Raw genomic sequence first — 17,562 nt, forward strand, 5'->3', positions numbered from 1 at the left:
AATTAGAGAAGCAAAGTTACTGTAATAGTGATGCACTCTCATTATTTTAGGGGTCATTCTTACGCCTATATTAGAATGGACTAGACAAAAGGGATATTTAAATGTATCAGTTGAGATTTCTTTTAGCATTACACAGATGGGGTGGGCACAGCCTTGAGCCTTCACACGGGTTTTGCTTTGCCTGGAATCCCCATGACTGTCTGCAGCCTGACCGACCTCTGCCCACATTCCGGTGTGAGGTCGCCTGTGACCCCCAGCACTGGTCGACATCCTCCTCGGCCCCACTCCTGCTCTTTGCTCCCTATCATGCAGTTCCCCCTGACTTTGTGAAATTGCCGACTTGGGGCCTTCATCCACCTTGCTCAGGCTGTCCCTCCAGTGCCTAGCGTGGAGCTGGTACCTTCTAGATGGATGAGAGCGTGGACCAGAAAGCTTCAGGATGTGATTTTGTAGAGAGCATTATGAAACAGCTGGTGTCTTACCTTTCTGGACTCTGTTCATTCCAGTAAAATGATTACTGGAATGTTTACTTATCTCACAGATGTTTTGAGGGTTTGTTTTTATTAAGCCAAAACCCTCAGAAATTTCCCATTAAATATTTTTGAGTAATGCTTAGGGCAGCAAGTGTTGATGCCCGTTCCTTCTTTATTGAGGTAATTGGGCATAGGATTCAAGAGGCCAAAGTGGAAAAGTTTTTCTCTTGAAAAAATAGCAAATAAAGTAAAAGGGATAATCTAATGTTTAATCAGCCGCCAGTCTTTCTCCTTTCCCTTTCCTGCTATTCAGTACAGTGATAAGCTAAATTTTGTGACATAACTGGCATACTGTCATACAGATCTTCTGAATCATTCCAGGAAGGTCACTCACTGTGCTTACATTGTGGTTTCTGCTTTGAGAGTTTCATGGTGTGTTCTAAGGCCATAGAAACCCAGGATGGTGTCCGTAATGTGACCCCTCTGTGACCAGACTGCTTGACTCCCCAGGCCTCCTGGCTTCCTGGGCCTGTTCGAGGGGCGTTTTCCACTCTCCAGAGAGTTAAGTATTACTGGCCGAGGTTCATTTTACCTACTGTTCTCTTGTTTCTCTTTGGATAAAGATGGCTTCTGTTAGAAGTGGGGGGCGGGGGGGCGCCCATGATGCGCACTGACAAACAGGGCGCAGTGCCAGTCTGGCTCCCTGCACCCATGTCTGGAGGCTGGAAACATGGCGGGTGCCATCTTTCCCACTGCAGCAACTTTCCTTATAGAGCTGGTCCTTCCAGCATTCCACAGGGCAACTGGAACAAAGCCCTGTGCCTTTGCCCTTTGTTTTTGAAAAGACTCACTCAGCTTTTCTGTTGCCTCTCCATGTAGTTCAGCCAATGCTACCCCTGAATTTGAAGGTCGAGGAGGTGATGACCTTGGCACGGAGATTGCTAATACCCTCTACCGGATATTTAACAACAAGAGCAGTGTCGACCTCCAGTCCCTCTGCATTAGCCCCCGGGAGCATTGTTGGATCCTCTATGTGGACGTGCTGGTACGTATCACGTTGCTGTGCCGGCCACCGTCTGCCTCTGCTGGAGACCAGTTGGCCTACTTTCCTGCCGGCGCTTTTTCCCTCTTCAAGTGGATGCTTTCAACTTCCAGGGTGAGATTAGATGGAAAAAGCATGATGTCCTGTAAATAAGTTTTTGAAATTAAATACAACACGTGTCATAGCACACAGAGAATTCCATCCTACAGTAAAAATCACAGCATAGTCCTGTCATGGTAGCACCTAAGCTTATCCACTGGGCTTGTCGGGGAAGGAGGAAAAAAAAACAAGAGATGCTCTCTAGATGGTATCAGACGGAGGTGATGGGCAGAAGTTAGAAAAGTTGGCGTGTTCTTCTAAGTGGAATGAGGATGAGCTTTTTTTTTTTTTAAGATTTATGTATTTATTTATTAGAGTGAGCACACGGGGATGGAGGGGCAGAGGGAGAAGGAGAGAGAAACTGAGGCACACTCCGTGCTTAGCATGGAGCCCAGTGCGGGGCCTGATCTCACGACCCTGAGGTCATAACCTGAGCCAAAACCAAGAGTAGGGTGCCCCCCAGGTGCCCCGGGAGTGAGCTTTTTATATACCTTTTCACGTAGGCCCTAGGGCTCTTGCAAGCAGACACTGCTGTCTTCCCCAGTTACAGGGGAGGGAACTAAGGCTTGGCGAGGTACAGCAATCAGCCCAAGAGGTCTCAGCTTGTGAGGAGTGGGGTTGGGCCTCAAAGCCGCATCTCTTTAAGGCCAGTCTTGCTCTTGATCGCACTAAGCCATCCTCCCTTGAAAGCACCCTGTAGCCCACCTGCTTTGTGTCCCTCGCTTCGCAGAGGAGGACCCTGAGGCCCTGCCTCTGATTCTGCTCCTCCGGGAGCCTCTCTCATCCAGTCTCCCATATCCTGCCTGGTGTCTTCCCGAGGCTCCACGGCCTGCTTCTGGGTGCTGGACAGTAACTGCTCATACAGGCATCACTCATTTTGCCACTTGCTTGTTCATGTAGGGAGAGGTTCTTGTTGGGTCTATTTTATTGTTTTTAGTTAAGTTTTTGGAACCTTGAGATGAGTGACTACATCTTCCGCTTCAGATTGAGGCCACAAGGCTAAGCTGTTGATCAAACAAATTCGTTCATGAATCTAAAGATAGAGCAGATTTTGTGGCCTGAGAGTGAACCTCCTGACGAGGAACAGCCTGGCTGTCTGTAGGTGTTGGTCCTGCATGAAACAGAGTAGGACTTTCTGGGTACTTGTAAATTAATTTGGTAATGGATGGAGCACAACTAGCCAGAAGATAGCAGCGGTGATCATTGTCTGGCAGGTTCGGGTTGTTCTGGACGCTGATGCTAATGGGTAGAAATAATGAAATTACAAAGTCCATTTGCCTTTCCTCATCTCCGGTAAGTGGGATGTACCTTTTAGTGCAATTCCGACCAAGTAGGTAATTTTCCTGGTTTTGAGGAGGAAGGAAGGGCAGACTCCAGTCCTTGCTGAATAAGAGGCAGGCTTCCACCTTATGAAAGAGGAGTTGCAGCCCCATGGTGCGAACTATAAGGTTCCACCCTGTATCTGAAGAACATTCTGTCTTTTCCTTCCCCCCAAAAAAGCTGAAGACACGAGTGTTGTGGTGCATTGCACTTGTCCTTTGGGTGATCCTGCTTTGTTCCTTGTCCATATTTGTGCACACTTGTGGTTTTGTAGGAGGCTGTCCCAGGGAGGGGTCCTGATGCACTTTTGGGTTAGTCAAGAGGCCTGTTCTCTCAGCAAAGGCTTTTGCAAAACGGAAGACTACTGGGACATTGTCTCAACTGAGAACCGGCGCCCTCCCTCCATGGGCAGAGGATGTGTGGTAAGCAGGTGTCTCAGTGGTGCACTGCGTCCCTGTCATCTGCAGACCTTCCCTTTTAAGACTCTTTGCATTTGGATTTCTTCTCTAATATTTTTTCTCAAGGCTGTATTTGTTTTGGAAATAAGACATGAGCTTTTGAGATGTCATCCTCAGAAAAGTTTTTTTTTTGTTTGGTTATTTTTTTGTGAGAGAGAGAACGTGAGTGAGAGCAGGAGCAGGGGGGAGAGGGAGAGGGAGAAGCAGACTCCCCCCTGAATAGGAAGCCTGATGTGGGGCTCGATCCCAGGACCCTGAGATCATGACCTGAGCCGAAGGCAGACGTTTAACCAATTGAGCCACCCAGGTGCCCCCTCAGAAAAGTTTTTAATGAGGGGCACCTGGGTGGCTCGTCTGTTAAGCATCTGCCTTCGGCTCAGGTCATGATCCCAGGGTCCTGGGATCAAGTCCTGCGTCAGGCCCCCCTGCTCAGCGGGGAGCTTGCTTCTCCCCCTCCCTCTGCTTCTCCCCCTGCTTGTGCTCTCTCTGTCTCTCTCAGATGAATAAATAAAACCTTTTTTTAAAAAAAGTTTTTAATGAATTAGAAAAGCAGTTTCTGAAACTATATTATTAATGAAGTAGATCCATTTTTGTCATTCACATAATTCACGTCTGTGGAGGGGTTCCAGTTCTGTGAAAGCCAGTGTTTGCTTTCAGCCTTGATGGGCACGTGCTTGGTGCATGCAAGGTAGGGGGTCGGCTTTCGTTTGGCGAGTAAGTTTTTATCTTACATCTAAAAATATACTGAATACATTGAATCCATGTTTGAAGCAAGATGGTGGAAATCCAGTCTTGTCACTGGAATTAAAAAGATGGGTGAATCTCAGTTTATTTTTACCAACTGGTCTGGATAGTCCTTAAGCAGAGCCCATCTTTCAAACAGATAGTCACTGGGCAACTTTCCCTGTTTTCATGCTTTTACTGTAGGTGCATTTACTATTCCAGTCAGATGACCCTCCTATTTCCAGTGTTATTTTTTACCTCAGTTGGGTTATCTTACGAGAGTAGAAATGTAACTTCCTGGAAATGTCACCCTTCTTTGCTCTTCTTGCTTCTTTAATGGCATGGTTTTTACTCCCAAGTGGGATACCTGTTAGGTATGACAGCGTGCAGGCAACATTTGGTGGACAGATGGGTCACAAAGCTGTCTTGTGGTAACCCCGGGAGTCGTGATGAGGGACTGGCCCATGGTCCATGGCACTGGGCGTGGGGAGGACAGAGAGTTGGGGAGTGACCGCAGCACCTGGCAGCTGGTTGTGTGTGTGGCTCCAGGAGGCACGGAGCGCAGGGGTCTGAGAGGTTGGTGAGGGGAAGTCCAGGGGGAGCAGGTGTTTTGTGGGGAGACGTGTTCTCCTTGTGCTTCCTAGCAGTATGTTTTGGAGGTTTGCCTTATGAAAAGAAAGCCAACAGAGTAAGTTGTGCTGCTCCCCTAAAAGAACATTCTAGAATCTGTGCACCTGACAGGAAAAGGTGTGTTTATGACCGTGTGTATCCTCCTTTTCTCCAGTTCTGCTCCTTCCGCCCCTCTGTTATAGGAGGGATATTCCCCCTGGAGAGGGCGGACACCCGTGTCCTGCTCCAGGACCACAGCCCAGACTCTCTGTAATGCTAGACGTCCCACACCTGTTCTCTCCCAGCTTGTCTGGACCTTTTCACACACCCGCTCGGGCAGCTTTGGGTGTCCATATCGCACCTACTGTCCCCTGCCTCCTGGCCGTACCACTGTGTTTAGCAGAAAGATTCTTACTAGGCTGTGCCTGCTTGGCAGCAGGAGAGGAAGCTAGGGCCTTCGAGCCCCTGTTATGTGCCAGGAATGGTAAGGATGTGATCTCATTTAATCCTTGCAGTCATCCTATAGAGAAGCAGGGCTTTGCTTTACTGAGGGGGAACCTGACACTCAGAGGACACATGGCCAGCAAGTGGCAGAGGAGAGTATCCAGACCCACACTGCCCGACCTGGGTTATCCCAGTGTGGGGTGCACTGTGAGGAGCCCGAGCAAGCAGACCTGAGGCCTGGAGTGGGCTCATCCTTTGAACCCCAGGGAGGAAGGCAGGCAGGCTGGTACCTGCCCTTTGGGGGGGCCCCTGAGCAGATCGGGTTTAGCATTCTGCCTTCTTGATTTCCTCTCTTGCTGATAAGCCAGAATGTTGAAAATCAGAGTTTGTGGTAGGCCACCGTGTCACGAGCAGGAGGGCTTCTGTGACCCCAGCTGCCAAGGAAGGGTGGGTGACGTGCTCTCCAGGGTCCCTTCCAGTGGGGAGACCCCACAGCCGCTATCGTAGATGTCAGCATTTCACTAGCACCTTCTTTGCATGAGGCAGACACTGTGGGATATCGGAGTGGGAGACAGTGGTCTTCAGCCCTGGCTAATCATCAGGACCGCCTCAAGCCTGGAGTAAAACGCACACGCCATGATGTCACCCTGCACGTTGCATAAGCTCCCCAGGTGGTTGTGATGCACAGCCAGGGTTAGAGACCGCAGCTGTCAGTGATGCACGTGGAGGATGCGCAGCACCCCCCCTCGGTCTGGGAGGGCGGCAGTGGGGAAATGAGGGCGCAGACCAGTGCTCTCTAAAAGCACTTGACTAATGCTCACTGTGTGCTGGACACACTGCCGAGGACTTCACGAATACGAGCCCATTCAGCCTGTGTCACCACTCTGTGAGACAGTGCAGTAGCCCCCAGCTGACTGGTGAAGACAGGAGTCCTCGCAGACGGTCTGACTCAGGAGTCCAGCTGGGGCTTTTTGCTGGGCGGCAGTCTGGGTCTGAAGCACACAGAGGAGAGCTAGTCCTCTGCTAGGCCAGTGAGCTGCAATTACAAAGCCGGGAAGTAACACGGGCCAGGAGTGCATCACTGAAATGAGGACAGAAGGATGTGGCGCCATCCACTTAATCCTGTGCTCTGACCTTCCCGGCTGAATGAGCACACATAAGCGAAGTCAATGCCTTTGCTCTTGGGCGAGAACTTTGTTCTTATGGCACTGAATGCGCAGCGTGGAGCTTCTGTTCCATGTCTGAGCAGCAGCTGTACATTGGTGATTTCATACAGGAGGTCACCATGCTAATACCCTGAACCTGGTGGTGGCTGCAGCATCGGTGGCCATCGTGATTTACCTGTTTGGAGGCCGGGTTTATGTCAGCACAGAGGAGAGTCACGCTCGGGAGCCACTGGGACAAAATAAAGGTGATCATGTCCTCTTCGAGTGCAGACCCAACTGGCTGGGGGGCCAGGTGGAGGAGACCCACCACAAGCCAGAGGCTGAGTGGTGGCCCCACAGCCAGGGCCAGCGGTGACCTCACCTGCAGGGCCCAGGCCAGCACAGCCTCCAAGGTGCCTCTCGCAGTGAGGGTGAACGCACCAGTGTCAGCCAGGAGAGCATCCACACGTTCTTCTCTTTATCTTGTAAATAGCATTTCATGGGAACCAGTGTCCTTTAACTGGGATAGACGAAATGACGGTTGCTTTTTCTCCCCGTCTCGCTCCCTGCCTCTCCCTTAGCTGCTGGAATGCGGTGGGAATTTGTTTGACACCATCTGCATTGCTGTGAAAGCTGCCCTCTTCAACACCAGGTGAGTCTTCCTGGAAACAGCCCCAGGGGCTTGCGCAGAGCTGGAGCAGACACTTGTGATGGGACACCGGGGACATTTCTACCAAAGCTGACAGGGGAGGGTGACAAGTGGCTTTAGCATTAAACACGGTGGCTCTTCATGGTAAGCTCCAGATTTTACAAGGTAAAACTCAATATATGCATATATTTCTGTATTTGTTCTTTATGTTGTTATTTTCATAAGTAACCACGTCCCACGTAGAAAAATACCAGAAAACCACAGAGGAGCAAAAAGAGTGGAAAGCAACCACAGGACAACTGTCCAAATACTGTAACTGGATACAGCTGCTCGGGAGCATGGATTTGGCCTGTCGTGTACTCTGCTCTATCCCCAGCACTGCGAGCAATGCCTGGCACATAGTAGGTGCTCACATATTCCTTGATTGGACACAGGAATGTTCTAAAAGCAGGGTGGCAGCCTGCTCTTGGGTTCAAGGGCAGGAAATGGTTCTGCCACTGTGGTTCAGCTTCCCAGCCAGCTGTGTGGCAAGGGCCACAGCACCAAGCCCTCTTGGAGTTGGCATTCCCTCTGATTGATCACACAGCCTCCCCCCCCTTCCATGTACCAGGTTCTTGCAGGAAAGTTTGCAACATTTGAAAATAAGCATAAGCATGTGGGGAAAAAAAAAGAAAAGAAAAGAAGCATGTCGGTGGGGATGTTCATGCCATAAGAACTTACATTAAGGGAACGGGGGATCCTGGGGTATAAAACATGAGGGTTAGAGACTTATAGGGATATAGGCTAAGGAATTAACTGGATAAATGAGCAGGGGTATTATTCTAGGATGTTCGTCACGGCTTCTTTGTAATGGTGGGACATTGGGAACAACCTGAGTGTCCCAACACAGGGGCTTGCAGTCTGCACAGCAGCCTCTTTAGAGGTTTGTTAATACAGAAAACCAGGCACTACACACAGTCCTCTCATCTCGTTTGTTTTGTTGTATTTTACTTTTGGTAACTCTTGTATTGTGAATACGTCTGGAGGTAGGTAGGTAGGAAGGTAGATAGATAGATAGATCCCAAAAGGGGCTTTGTGATTCTTTCCAGTTCTCCTCTTATCGGCGACTTAACGTTTGTATGTTAGAGATTTTCTATGGTGAATTTAGACTACCTGTGTAATTCAGAAGAAAACAAAAAGTTCAATAAATTTCAGTCAGACATTGCAGGTTGGAATATTTGCTGAGAACGAAAGCTGTAGAGTGCCCCAGCCCGAGCTGTGCCACTAGACTCCTGGCTGGGATCAGTCAAGAGGTGGGCCCAGCACTGGTGGCCACGGTGGGGCCCGAGGACCAATGCCATTGTAGCAGCCTGTGCTGGGGCTCTCTTGGAGAAGAAGGGAAGTCGCCATCTGTTGTACCTTGAGCTTCAGAAATAACTACCCATCTGCCAGCTGGTTTCCATGGGCACCAGGGCAAAAAGAGAGAGTAGAACCAGACGAGGCTGTTTGGCTATGGGGGAAGTGTTGGGCAAACTGTACATCAGCCTGGTGAAGCCCAGCTGCTCAGGTTGGAGAGGACACCTGTCGTGGGCATAGCCATAAGTCTTGTCCCCAGAACAAGAATAGCCCTATAGGTAGCAAGGAATGTGGACTGTGTGAGGCATCAGGTCCCTCTGGTACATGGAAAGACCTCTTTTTTTTTTTTTTTTTTAAGATCTTATCTATTTATTAGAGAGAGTGAGAGAGCACCAGGCAGGGGGAGCGGCAGGCAGAAGGAGAAGCAGGCTCCTGGCTGAGTAGGGAGCCCCATGCGGGACTTGATCCCAGGACCGTGAGATCATTACCTGAGCCGAAGGCAGACGCCCAACCTACTGAGCCACCCAGGCGCCCTGGAAAGACCTTTTGTGGAGTCTGTGTCCTCTAGGAGGAAAGAGGCCATTCTCTAGCCCTTCAGCTGAACCAGGTTGTGGCCAGAGTTTTGGGAAGGGGTGTGTGTGTGTGTGTGTGTGTGTGTGTGTGTGTGTGTGTGTGTGTGTGTGTGTGTGTGTGTGTTTGCACAGGCTTATTTTTTAACATACCAATCAAAATTCAAACTGGTTACCTGACTGGCTCAAATCGGATGTTACTTAATACTTACACTTGGGGGAAAAAAAAGTACTTACACCTTGGATGCCCCTGACATGGAGACTTGGAGCCAGGGCAGACCCGAGCAGGACCTCTTGGTTCCTGCAGACATTCCCCAGCTGCAGCTCATCTGCTGTGGATGTGGCCCTTGTGTAGGGACAGCCAGCAGGGATGGAATCATAGAGAGCTTTTGTTAGAGGAACAGGGCAAAGCATCAACGCTGTTTCCATTATGTAGCTGAATGGACCACCTCTTCCTTCCTGGCTCCTCCACCCCAGATGGGGATGGATGGACTCTGTGGGTTAAATGTGTTTCCCCACACCCAGCTCAAGAAACAGAATGTTGCCAGCCGTCCCCAGAAGCCCTCTCACCCTCTACCCCATGCGATCACTTCAGCCACTGAGGATAACCGTTGTCCTACAACAGTAGACCAGTTTTGTACTTGATAGAAGTGAAATCACGCAGTGTGTTCTCTTTTGTGTCTGCTTCATTCACGGAGCGTTACGTTTCGAGACGTCTGTATCGTGGCCTGTAGTCACTGTTTGCTCTATGCTGCGTGGTGGCCCCTTGTGTGACTTGTCACAGTTTATTTATCCATTCTGCTGTTGATGAGCATCTGGGTAATTTCCAGCTTTGGGCTATTCCAAACATGAACATTTTTGTCTTTTTCTTGCACATATTTACCCACTTCTGTTGGGTATGGGTGAAAATTTTGGATCATCTAAGGCACGGCTGTTTGGTTTTAGTAGATACTGCAAAACAGTTTTCTAAAGTGCTTTTACTAGGTGGCACTCCCGCCAGCATGGTGTAAAGCGTTCTGGGTTGCTTCACACCTTTGCCAGTTCGTCGTCGTTTTTTTTACTATCTGCCGTTCTGGCATGTGTCTTGGTATCATATTGTAGTTTTAATTTGCATTTCCTTGATGAATATTTAAGTTGAATACCTTTTCATGTGTTTATTGGCTACTTGAGCCCCTAAATGATGTCTTTTGACGAACAGAAGTTCTTATATTTTAAAATTTTGAAACATTCGGTGCGCCTGGGTGGCTCAGTCATTAAGCGTCCGCCTTTGGCTCAGTTCATGATCCCAGGGTCCTGGGATCAAGCCCCGCATTGGGCTCTCTGCTCAGCGGGGAGCCTGCTTCTCCCTCTCCACTCCCCCTGCTTGTGTTCCCTCTCTCGCTGTCTCTCTCTCTCTGTCAAATAAATAAATAAAATCTTTTTAAAAAATATTTTTTTTGAAACATTGTACAGAGGAAAATGTTTTATTCTGCCTAGTGGTGATTATGTTCTTCTGAAAGTATAGAACATCAATCAGCCTGACATGGGAAGGTCATTTCATTTCTAATATCCATTTAATCAAGATGAAAAACAATAAGTGCTGCTTGTGTTCTGAGTCCCTGGCCAGTGAAATTACACAGGTCAGGTTTATCCCTTTAGACCACACTGAAGACCTTCCCCCTTTGGGAGCTTCTCTACTAGCTTAAATAGCTCTTTCCAGAGTAAAGAAACCTTAGCTCTTAATGTTCTCTTTGCCCTCAGGCTTCCTCATCAGCCTTCAGCAGCACTTTCTAATACCGTTCAGATCATGTTCTTCAGTTAATATGGGTCTAAATATGTTAATTTCGACAAATGTGTATCTAAATACGGAGCAGATGGACGCCTTGACAATATTCACGGGCAGGGACTTCTCAGCACTTGCCTTCTTTGGCTTCCCATGCTTTATCTTCGTCATCTGTTTACCTGCCAACATGTCGAGAGTGGAAAGGTTGGTGGGTTTCAGAGAAAATACAAACACACGTACATTCTTGTCTGGTTTTCTAGTTTCTCTGCCCTCGTGTAGGCAGGTGCTGTTACGCTAACAGTGATGCGAAGCCAACGCGACTGTGGGGGCCGGAAGGCCTGCATCCAGTCTTCGCTTCAGCGGTCGTTAGTGCTGTGACCTTGAACAAGTAATTAAACCTCATTCAATAAATGAGTCCCTCCTTGTGTCAGATAGTGCGTTAAACTCGAAGGATGGGGAAATGAGTACAACATTGACCACAGTTTTATTTGTCTTTTTCTGACTTGGGGAACATACTGAGTAACAGGCAATTAAAATGTTCAGCTCTATTTCATTGCTTTTTTTTTTTTTTCAATGAAATAATAAACGTGAAAGTATCCCAGTAAATTTTAGAGAATTATCCAAATATATGGTATTATTTTATTATAGTGTATTCCATAGGCACACATAATTTTCCAAAATCAGAATATCTTGGATAAAAAGGCTTCAAATGTCAAAGAAAAGTTTCTGATTAACAAATGAATTTCTGCCTGAAAGTAACAAGATAAAGACCAAAAAGAATCTGGTGTAATAACTCACTGCATTCACTAACAAGTCCCTCATCCTGTGTAATTTTAGCATGAGGGGATTCACTTTTAGGTTAAGATTCTTTGCTTTGTTCACAAATGGCACCATATAAAAAATCTGTGCAGTAGATATTATAATTCTTCATAATCCTCAACACAGTTGAATCTATTGTTTTTTCTCCCTTTATGGCAAGCCCTTTTTGTGGTCTGTTCAAGAAATCTTTGTTTACTCCAAGGTCATGAAAATGTTTTTAGTTTTTTTTTTTTTTTAAGATTTTATTTATTTGTTTGAGAGAGAGCACATACAAGAAGCAGGGAGGGGCAGTGGGAGAGGGACAGGCAGACTCCCCACTGAGCAGGAAACCCAACCCAGGGCTCGGTCCCAGGACCTTGGGATCTTGACCTGAGCCAAAGGCAGATGCTTAACCAACTGAGCCATCCAGGCGCCCCTTAGTTTTTCTTCTGAAAGCTTTATTGGATGCCTGGGTGGCTCAGCTGGTTAAGCGTCTGCCTTCAGTTCAGGTCATGATCCCGGAGTCCCTGGACTGAGCCCCACATCGGGCTCCCTGCTCAGCGGGAAGTCTGCTTCTCCCTCTGCCCCTCACCCTGCTCGTGCTCTCTCTCTCTCTCTCTCTCTCTGAAATAAATAAATAAAATCTTTATATTAAAGAAATAAAAGCTTTTTTGTTTTATCTTTCCCCTCTATCTTTGTAGTCCATTTGGTGTGGATTTTTGTATATGGTCTGAGGTAGAGATCAAGATTCTTTTTTTTTTGCATGTGCATATCTGATTGACCAAGCATCATTTTTATTTTTATTTTTTTTAAACATTTTATTTATTTGTTTGACAGAGAGAGACACAGCGAGAGAGGGAACACAAGCAGGGGGAGTGGGAGAGGCAGAAGCAGGCTGCCCGCGGAGCAGGGAGCCCGATGCGGGGCTCGATCCCAGGACCCCAGGATTATGATCCAAGCTGAAGGCAGACGCCTAATGACTGACCAGGCATCATTTTTTAAAGAGATCTCCTTTCTTCACTGCTCTGCAGTGTTGCCTGTGCAGTTTTGACAGAGATGGTAGGGATGAGGGTGATAAAGTACAGGTGGAGTGTGACTTTATCTTGTGAAACACAGGAATTCTGACTCGTATTCTCAGTCTCAAGGAATAAAATTTCTCTTTCTTCCTCACAGTAAGTGGGAATTTTAATTGTGCTTTTGCTTCTAGGATACCGAGAGTTCGTGTTCTAGAGGATGAAGAGGGGTCCAAGGACATTGAACTCTCAGATGACCCTTATGACTGCATCCGGCTAAGTGTGGAGAATGTCCCCTGCATTGTCACCCTGTGCAAGGTATGTGGTTTTATCTCATGGTTTTTGAATTTTCTCTGGGTCTCCTTCAACCCTAATCCATTAAGGTTACTTAACAGGTTGAGAAGTTACAGTTATCACAAACCATGTACAAGTAGCGTTAATCCAAATCCAATAATTTGGTTATATTAGAAACCAGTATATGAGCAGCTCTTTTTTTTTTTTTTTAATTGGAAGATATGATGGAGTCCCAGGAATACACACGTGGGTTCATGCTAATAGTAGCTCGAGTTTGTTAAGTTCCTCCATACCAGGCATTTCACTCAAACACCCTGTGTGCACATCTATGAAATGAGGGGTTAGAGCAGGATCTGGGGACCTATTATTTTTTTTTTTAAAGATTTTTATTTATTTATTTTATTTATTTATTTTTTAAAGATTTTATTTATTTATTTGAGAGAGAGAGAGAATGAGAGATAGAAAGCACGAGAGGGAAGAGGGTCAGAGGGAGAAGCAGACTCCCCGCCGAGCAGGGAGCCCAATGTGGGACTCGATCCCGGAACTCCAGGATCATGACCTGAGCCGAAGGCGGTCGCTTAACCCAACTGAGCCACCCAGGCGCCCGGGACCTATTATGTTAAGTGTGGTTTTTACACAAGCACAGAGGCCTGTGGAGCCTAACCTCCGGCCGGTGCTCTCATGTACCTGGCACTGCCCAAGGCTGTGCACCGAGGCCTGGATTGGCCGACACTGTCCCTGATTCCACACAGGATTCATATAGAAATAGGACCAAGTGGGTCAGGTTTAATTCCCCTGAAATCACTTCATGAGCCTGGGGTATGGTGAAGCATTGGGACTGACCAAAGCCACCTGCACTTGACTCATTCTTGAGCGTGTCTCTTAACTTGCACCCTTTCGATTCATCTTTGTCATCAGTGAAACATCCACATGGGTTCACGTGTCAGTTTCTCCCTGCGCCTCTCTGTTGGAAACTCTTGGTGGCCTCTGACTTGGAGGGTCTCTGAATTATGGCTCTAACCCCACCCCCACCCCCATATTTCTTCTCATGCTTTTGTAATTCTGCTTCCATAGTGGCCTGTGATAGAATTGTTGAACACCGCTTCTGGTGTTTTCCATGTAAGCAGAATCTAAAATAAGATCTTAAATGGGGAGTGTGGGTTCTTCGCTGGTGTAGATACTTCCTCCACGAGGCGGTCAAGGGTGGGGATCTGGGATGTGTGTTCCCCTCACGTGAACTCTGCTGCCCTGACTTTGCAGATTGGCTATCGGCATGTCGTGGATGCTACTCTTCAGGAGGAGGCCTGCTCCTTGGCCAGCTTGCTGGTGTCCGTGACCAGCACGGGAGTTGTGACGTGCATGAGGAAAGTGGGGAAGGGCAGCCTGGACCCAGAGAGCATCTTCGAGATGATGGAGGTGAGGCTCCAGCTCTGAGGCAGGTGCAGGCACCTGACGGGGAGTGTCTGCTGCCTCTTGCCCCCTCGGTCCTGCCATGGGAATTCTCCCTTTGCACCTTTGACCCCGGAGTGTGAGCTGGTTGTCTGCTGACCTAGCCAAGGGTGGAGGCAACAGGGGCTCTGGCTTGGGAGGTGAGGACCCCGTCAGTCCCTGTTCCTCGTCCTCTCCCACTCTGATCCCCCATTTCCATGTCTCTGGATGAAAGTGTTGGACAGTAACGTGGAGTCGCTTGTAACTCCAGGCTTTTGCGATCTGGTGAGGGAACTGGGCCCCTGCCTGACCGCTTCCTGTCCTTTGAAGGGAGTGAGTAAAGGTAGAGGCACAGTGGGGGCCTACCCCGAGTGCTCAGTAGACATCAGCCCTTCTCCACGCACTCTCTTTGGCGCCCTGAACTCAGGTGTCTAGCCCTGCGTGGCAGCAGGTATTCTTCATGGCCGGTTGGTTAATTGGCTAGTTTCTAGTTTTTGTTTGTTTTTTTTTTTAAACAAAACACTTAAAATACTTTACAAGTGTTGCCAGAGGCCTCTCTAGACAACTGGTTTGTCTTAGAAGGAACTCTTTCTCCACCCCCTGGAGAATTTTATGAGAATTCCAGTATGTAAAACAACAAAAGTAATAAGTAATAGTAAAAATCTATTGTGCGCTTACTGTGTGTCCGGCACCCTGTTTTTTAGTGCTTTGAGTGTATTACGTCCTTTAGTCCTCAGCCATCCTGTGAAGCAGCTACTGTTGTTGTCCTTCGTTTTATAGACGTGGAAATGGAGACGTGTAGCAGATAAAGTCACTTGCCTACGGGCTTCCCAGCTCATAAATGCTGGCACTAGGATTCAAACCCAGACGGTGTGCTTCCAGAGCCTTCCCGCCGCCCCCTGCAGCCACACTGAGCTATTTTCACCTTATACACAGGTGTGCTGTGGCTGCCAGAGCTCCGGCTGATGAGCCACACTGCATCCTCCTCTGGGACGCAGTGAATGAGGTCTGCAGACCCTGCTTGGGGGGGCGGGACCGTGGCCCAAGGCCCCATCTCACTGCTCTGGTCTCACCCAGGGATGCAGCCGTCCGGAAGTGCCTGCCCTGACATGTAAAACATCGGGGTAGCTGTGCCGGCCGCCGCCCCAACCTCTGCCATTCACATTCCAACCTCCCAAGTCCCAGTGCCCTGCCTGTCCCCTCCCCACTTATCGTCGCTCCCGCTTTCATTTATATGGACAGTCAGTACCCCTGTCTGATCGACTGACATTTTCTCTTTCTCTCATGTTTTGGTAAAAATCTTTCCACGGTCACTTTGGACCTGAACCCTGACTTTGCATTTCATACAGTTGATCACTTCCCACTTTTAGACTGAGATCTTTTCGTATAAGTTTCCAGTAATCCTTGGAGTCCCATCCTGTGTTACAGTGAGAGGCCAGGGCAGAAGGTTGGGGGTCTAGGCCCAGGCGCCTGGCTCCCTGTCGTTGCTGAGAGTGGTATCATGGCATGGTGGGATTAAAACTGCTATGGGAACATGGCCCACTCTATGAGGGGGAGACTGGTGGTGGGTTCCTCAGGGTCTTAAAATGATGCGTGAGCTCAGACACAATCACGGTTTCATAAAGATTTTTGTATATGAGTGGTTTTCTGAGGGGTCCCCGTGTGGCTTCTGCGTAGGGGCTAATTAGGAACTTGGTGGGTTGTGTGACCTCCTGATGCGTCTCCTTCCAACGTTCCCTGCCTTTAGCATCTCTGCATGGCAGCAACGGCCGAGACCCCGTGCAAGACCCCGTGCAGGGCTCAGCTCTGCGGAGAGAGCTCTGAGCCACTCTGCAGAGAGACTTGGTGGCAGGTGAAAGAGAAACTGCTTGTTTAGACGTGTCCCCAGAACCATCTGTTCCTTCATTAGCCAGACTCTCGATTCCCTGTGGCCTCCCTCTGCCTCCTCACCACAGTACAGTGGGACTTGGCAGTCACCTGGAGCAGGCTTGGTTGACGGTTTTGCTGCTTGTTGTCATGGCAGCAGGAGTGCTAAGCACCAGGCTAATGGCCGAGGTTGCCTTTGCCGGTTCCTGCTGGCTGCCTGGGGGTTGGCTGGGGGGTTGGCGGGTGGGAGGTTCTTTGTTTTTGTTTTTAGTATGGAGATTTTTCCAGAGTGTAACTGCTCTGTTGTTGTGGTTGGGGGTTTGTTTTCATATTGATTTGTTTCACTAAGTAAAAGCCCTGTAAGGCAGAGGAAAGTGTGCAGTTCGGAATGGCTAGCAGGCAGGGAGGGAGGCGTCCCTGGTCCGAGTGTGTGCACCTCACAAGTGGGTGTGTGCTTTCTTCTGTCCTGCAGACGGGCAAGCGAGTGGGCAAGGTGCTGCACGCCTCCCTGCAGAGCGTCCTACACAAGGAGGAAAGCCTGGGGCCCAAGAGACAGAAAGTCGGCTTCCTGGGATGATTTGCACATCAACGCAATTGCGGGGTGTTTGGCTTTTTTGCTTTTCCTTTTAAGCCGCAGTTTGTATATATTTTTCTTATCTGTTATAAATTGGAGGCAACATTTGTACATGTAAAATTAAAGTGTATTTTCTAGCCTGGTTTGGTACGGTTAGAGTTCTTCAAGCAGTAATCCCAAGAGGCCATTTGGTGACCCGCCCCCGCCCCCGTGCCAGAAAGGCTGGCTCTGGTCTAGCGAATGGCGACCAGACCCAGAGATCTGCTCCCAGGGAGAATTCTCTGGTCGTGCCTCTCCAGGGAGACACTTGTTTATCTCCTGCTGCAGGGGTTCAAAACAACAACAAAAACACTAGAATAAGGATCTACCAGAAATACGGTTTAAAGGAAATGCTTGTATGTATTTTGTGAAAAATTTTCCCTCTGTAGAGCTTTCAAAGTAAGAAACACACATACACAGAGTTCATTCTCCTTGTGGATTTGGTGCTTCTAGGGGAGGAGAAAGGAGGCACATGCCCCAGGTACGCACCCATGGCTTCCACCTGGCTGGTGAACCTTCCTGAGCCCGGGGGAGGCCCAGTTCTTGCTTCCTGCCCTCCAAGAAATCCACTCTGAGCTCCCTAGGGTCCAGGGCTTAGTGGCCACTTTGGTCCTTAGCCAAGCATTCTTACCATTCTTGTTTTGAAATTGCTCTGGATTTTATAACCCCTCCCTGGTGTTTCGTAAGATTTCCTTGTTTTATCAGCACGAAGAAGGCTGCTTTAGAGATGTTGTCATTTGATTACTCGGCCTGCCTTCATACTCTGGGGACAGAAGGGAAGGCCCTTCTCGGTGGCCCCAGAAGGCTCCTCATAAGCCTGTATTCTACTCACAGTGCAGTGTGCTGGAATTAAAGTCTCTTCACAGGTTGAGCAATCTTTAGTTTTTTCCAAACTGAAACTCCCTAATCAATCTTAAAGAGC

At 48.5% G+C, this 17,562-nt stretch overlaps 1 protein-coding gene across 4 annotated transcripts in view; it reads left to right on the forward strand.

Annotated features, from left to right (window-relative positions):
* Positions 1 to 16,743, forward strand: part of EXOSC7 (exosome component 7) — a 35,310-nt gene extending 18,567 nt beyond the window's left edge. For 2 of the 4 annotated variants that reach the window (XM_073901053.1, XM_025885688.2), the window contains 5 exons: positions 1,353 to 1,518; positions 6,895 to 6,965; positions 12,634 to 12,757; positions 13,994 to 14,149; positions 16,500 to 16,743. In XM_073901053.1, coding sequence (XP_073757154.1) covers positions 1,353 to 1,518; positions 6,895 to 6,965; positions 12,634 to 12,757; positions 13,994 to 14,149; positions 16,500 to 16,604 — 622 coding nt within the window. In that variant the 3' untranslated portion in view covers positions 16,605 to 16,743. Of the gene's footprint in view, positions 1 to 1,352; positions 1,519 to 6,894; positions 6,966 to 12,633; positions 12,758 to 13,993; positions 14,150 to 15,908; positions 16,214 to 16,499 lie in introns of those variants that run through there. The other 2 variants (XM_073901052.1, XM_073901054.1) reach the window with 2 other exon arrangements.
* The last annotated feature ends 819 nt before the right edge of the window (positions 16,744 to 17,562 follow it).

Source organism: Callorhinus ursinus, unplaced genomic scaffold, assembly GCF_003265705.2.
Source record: "Callorhinus ursinus isolate GAN/ISIS: 27379988/994484 unplaced genomic scaffold, GSC_fseal_2.0 scaffold15, whole genome shotgun sequence".
NCBI classification, from domain to species: Eukaryota; Metazoa; Chordata; class Mammalia; order Carnivora; family Otariidae; genus Callorhinus; species Callorhinus ursinus.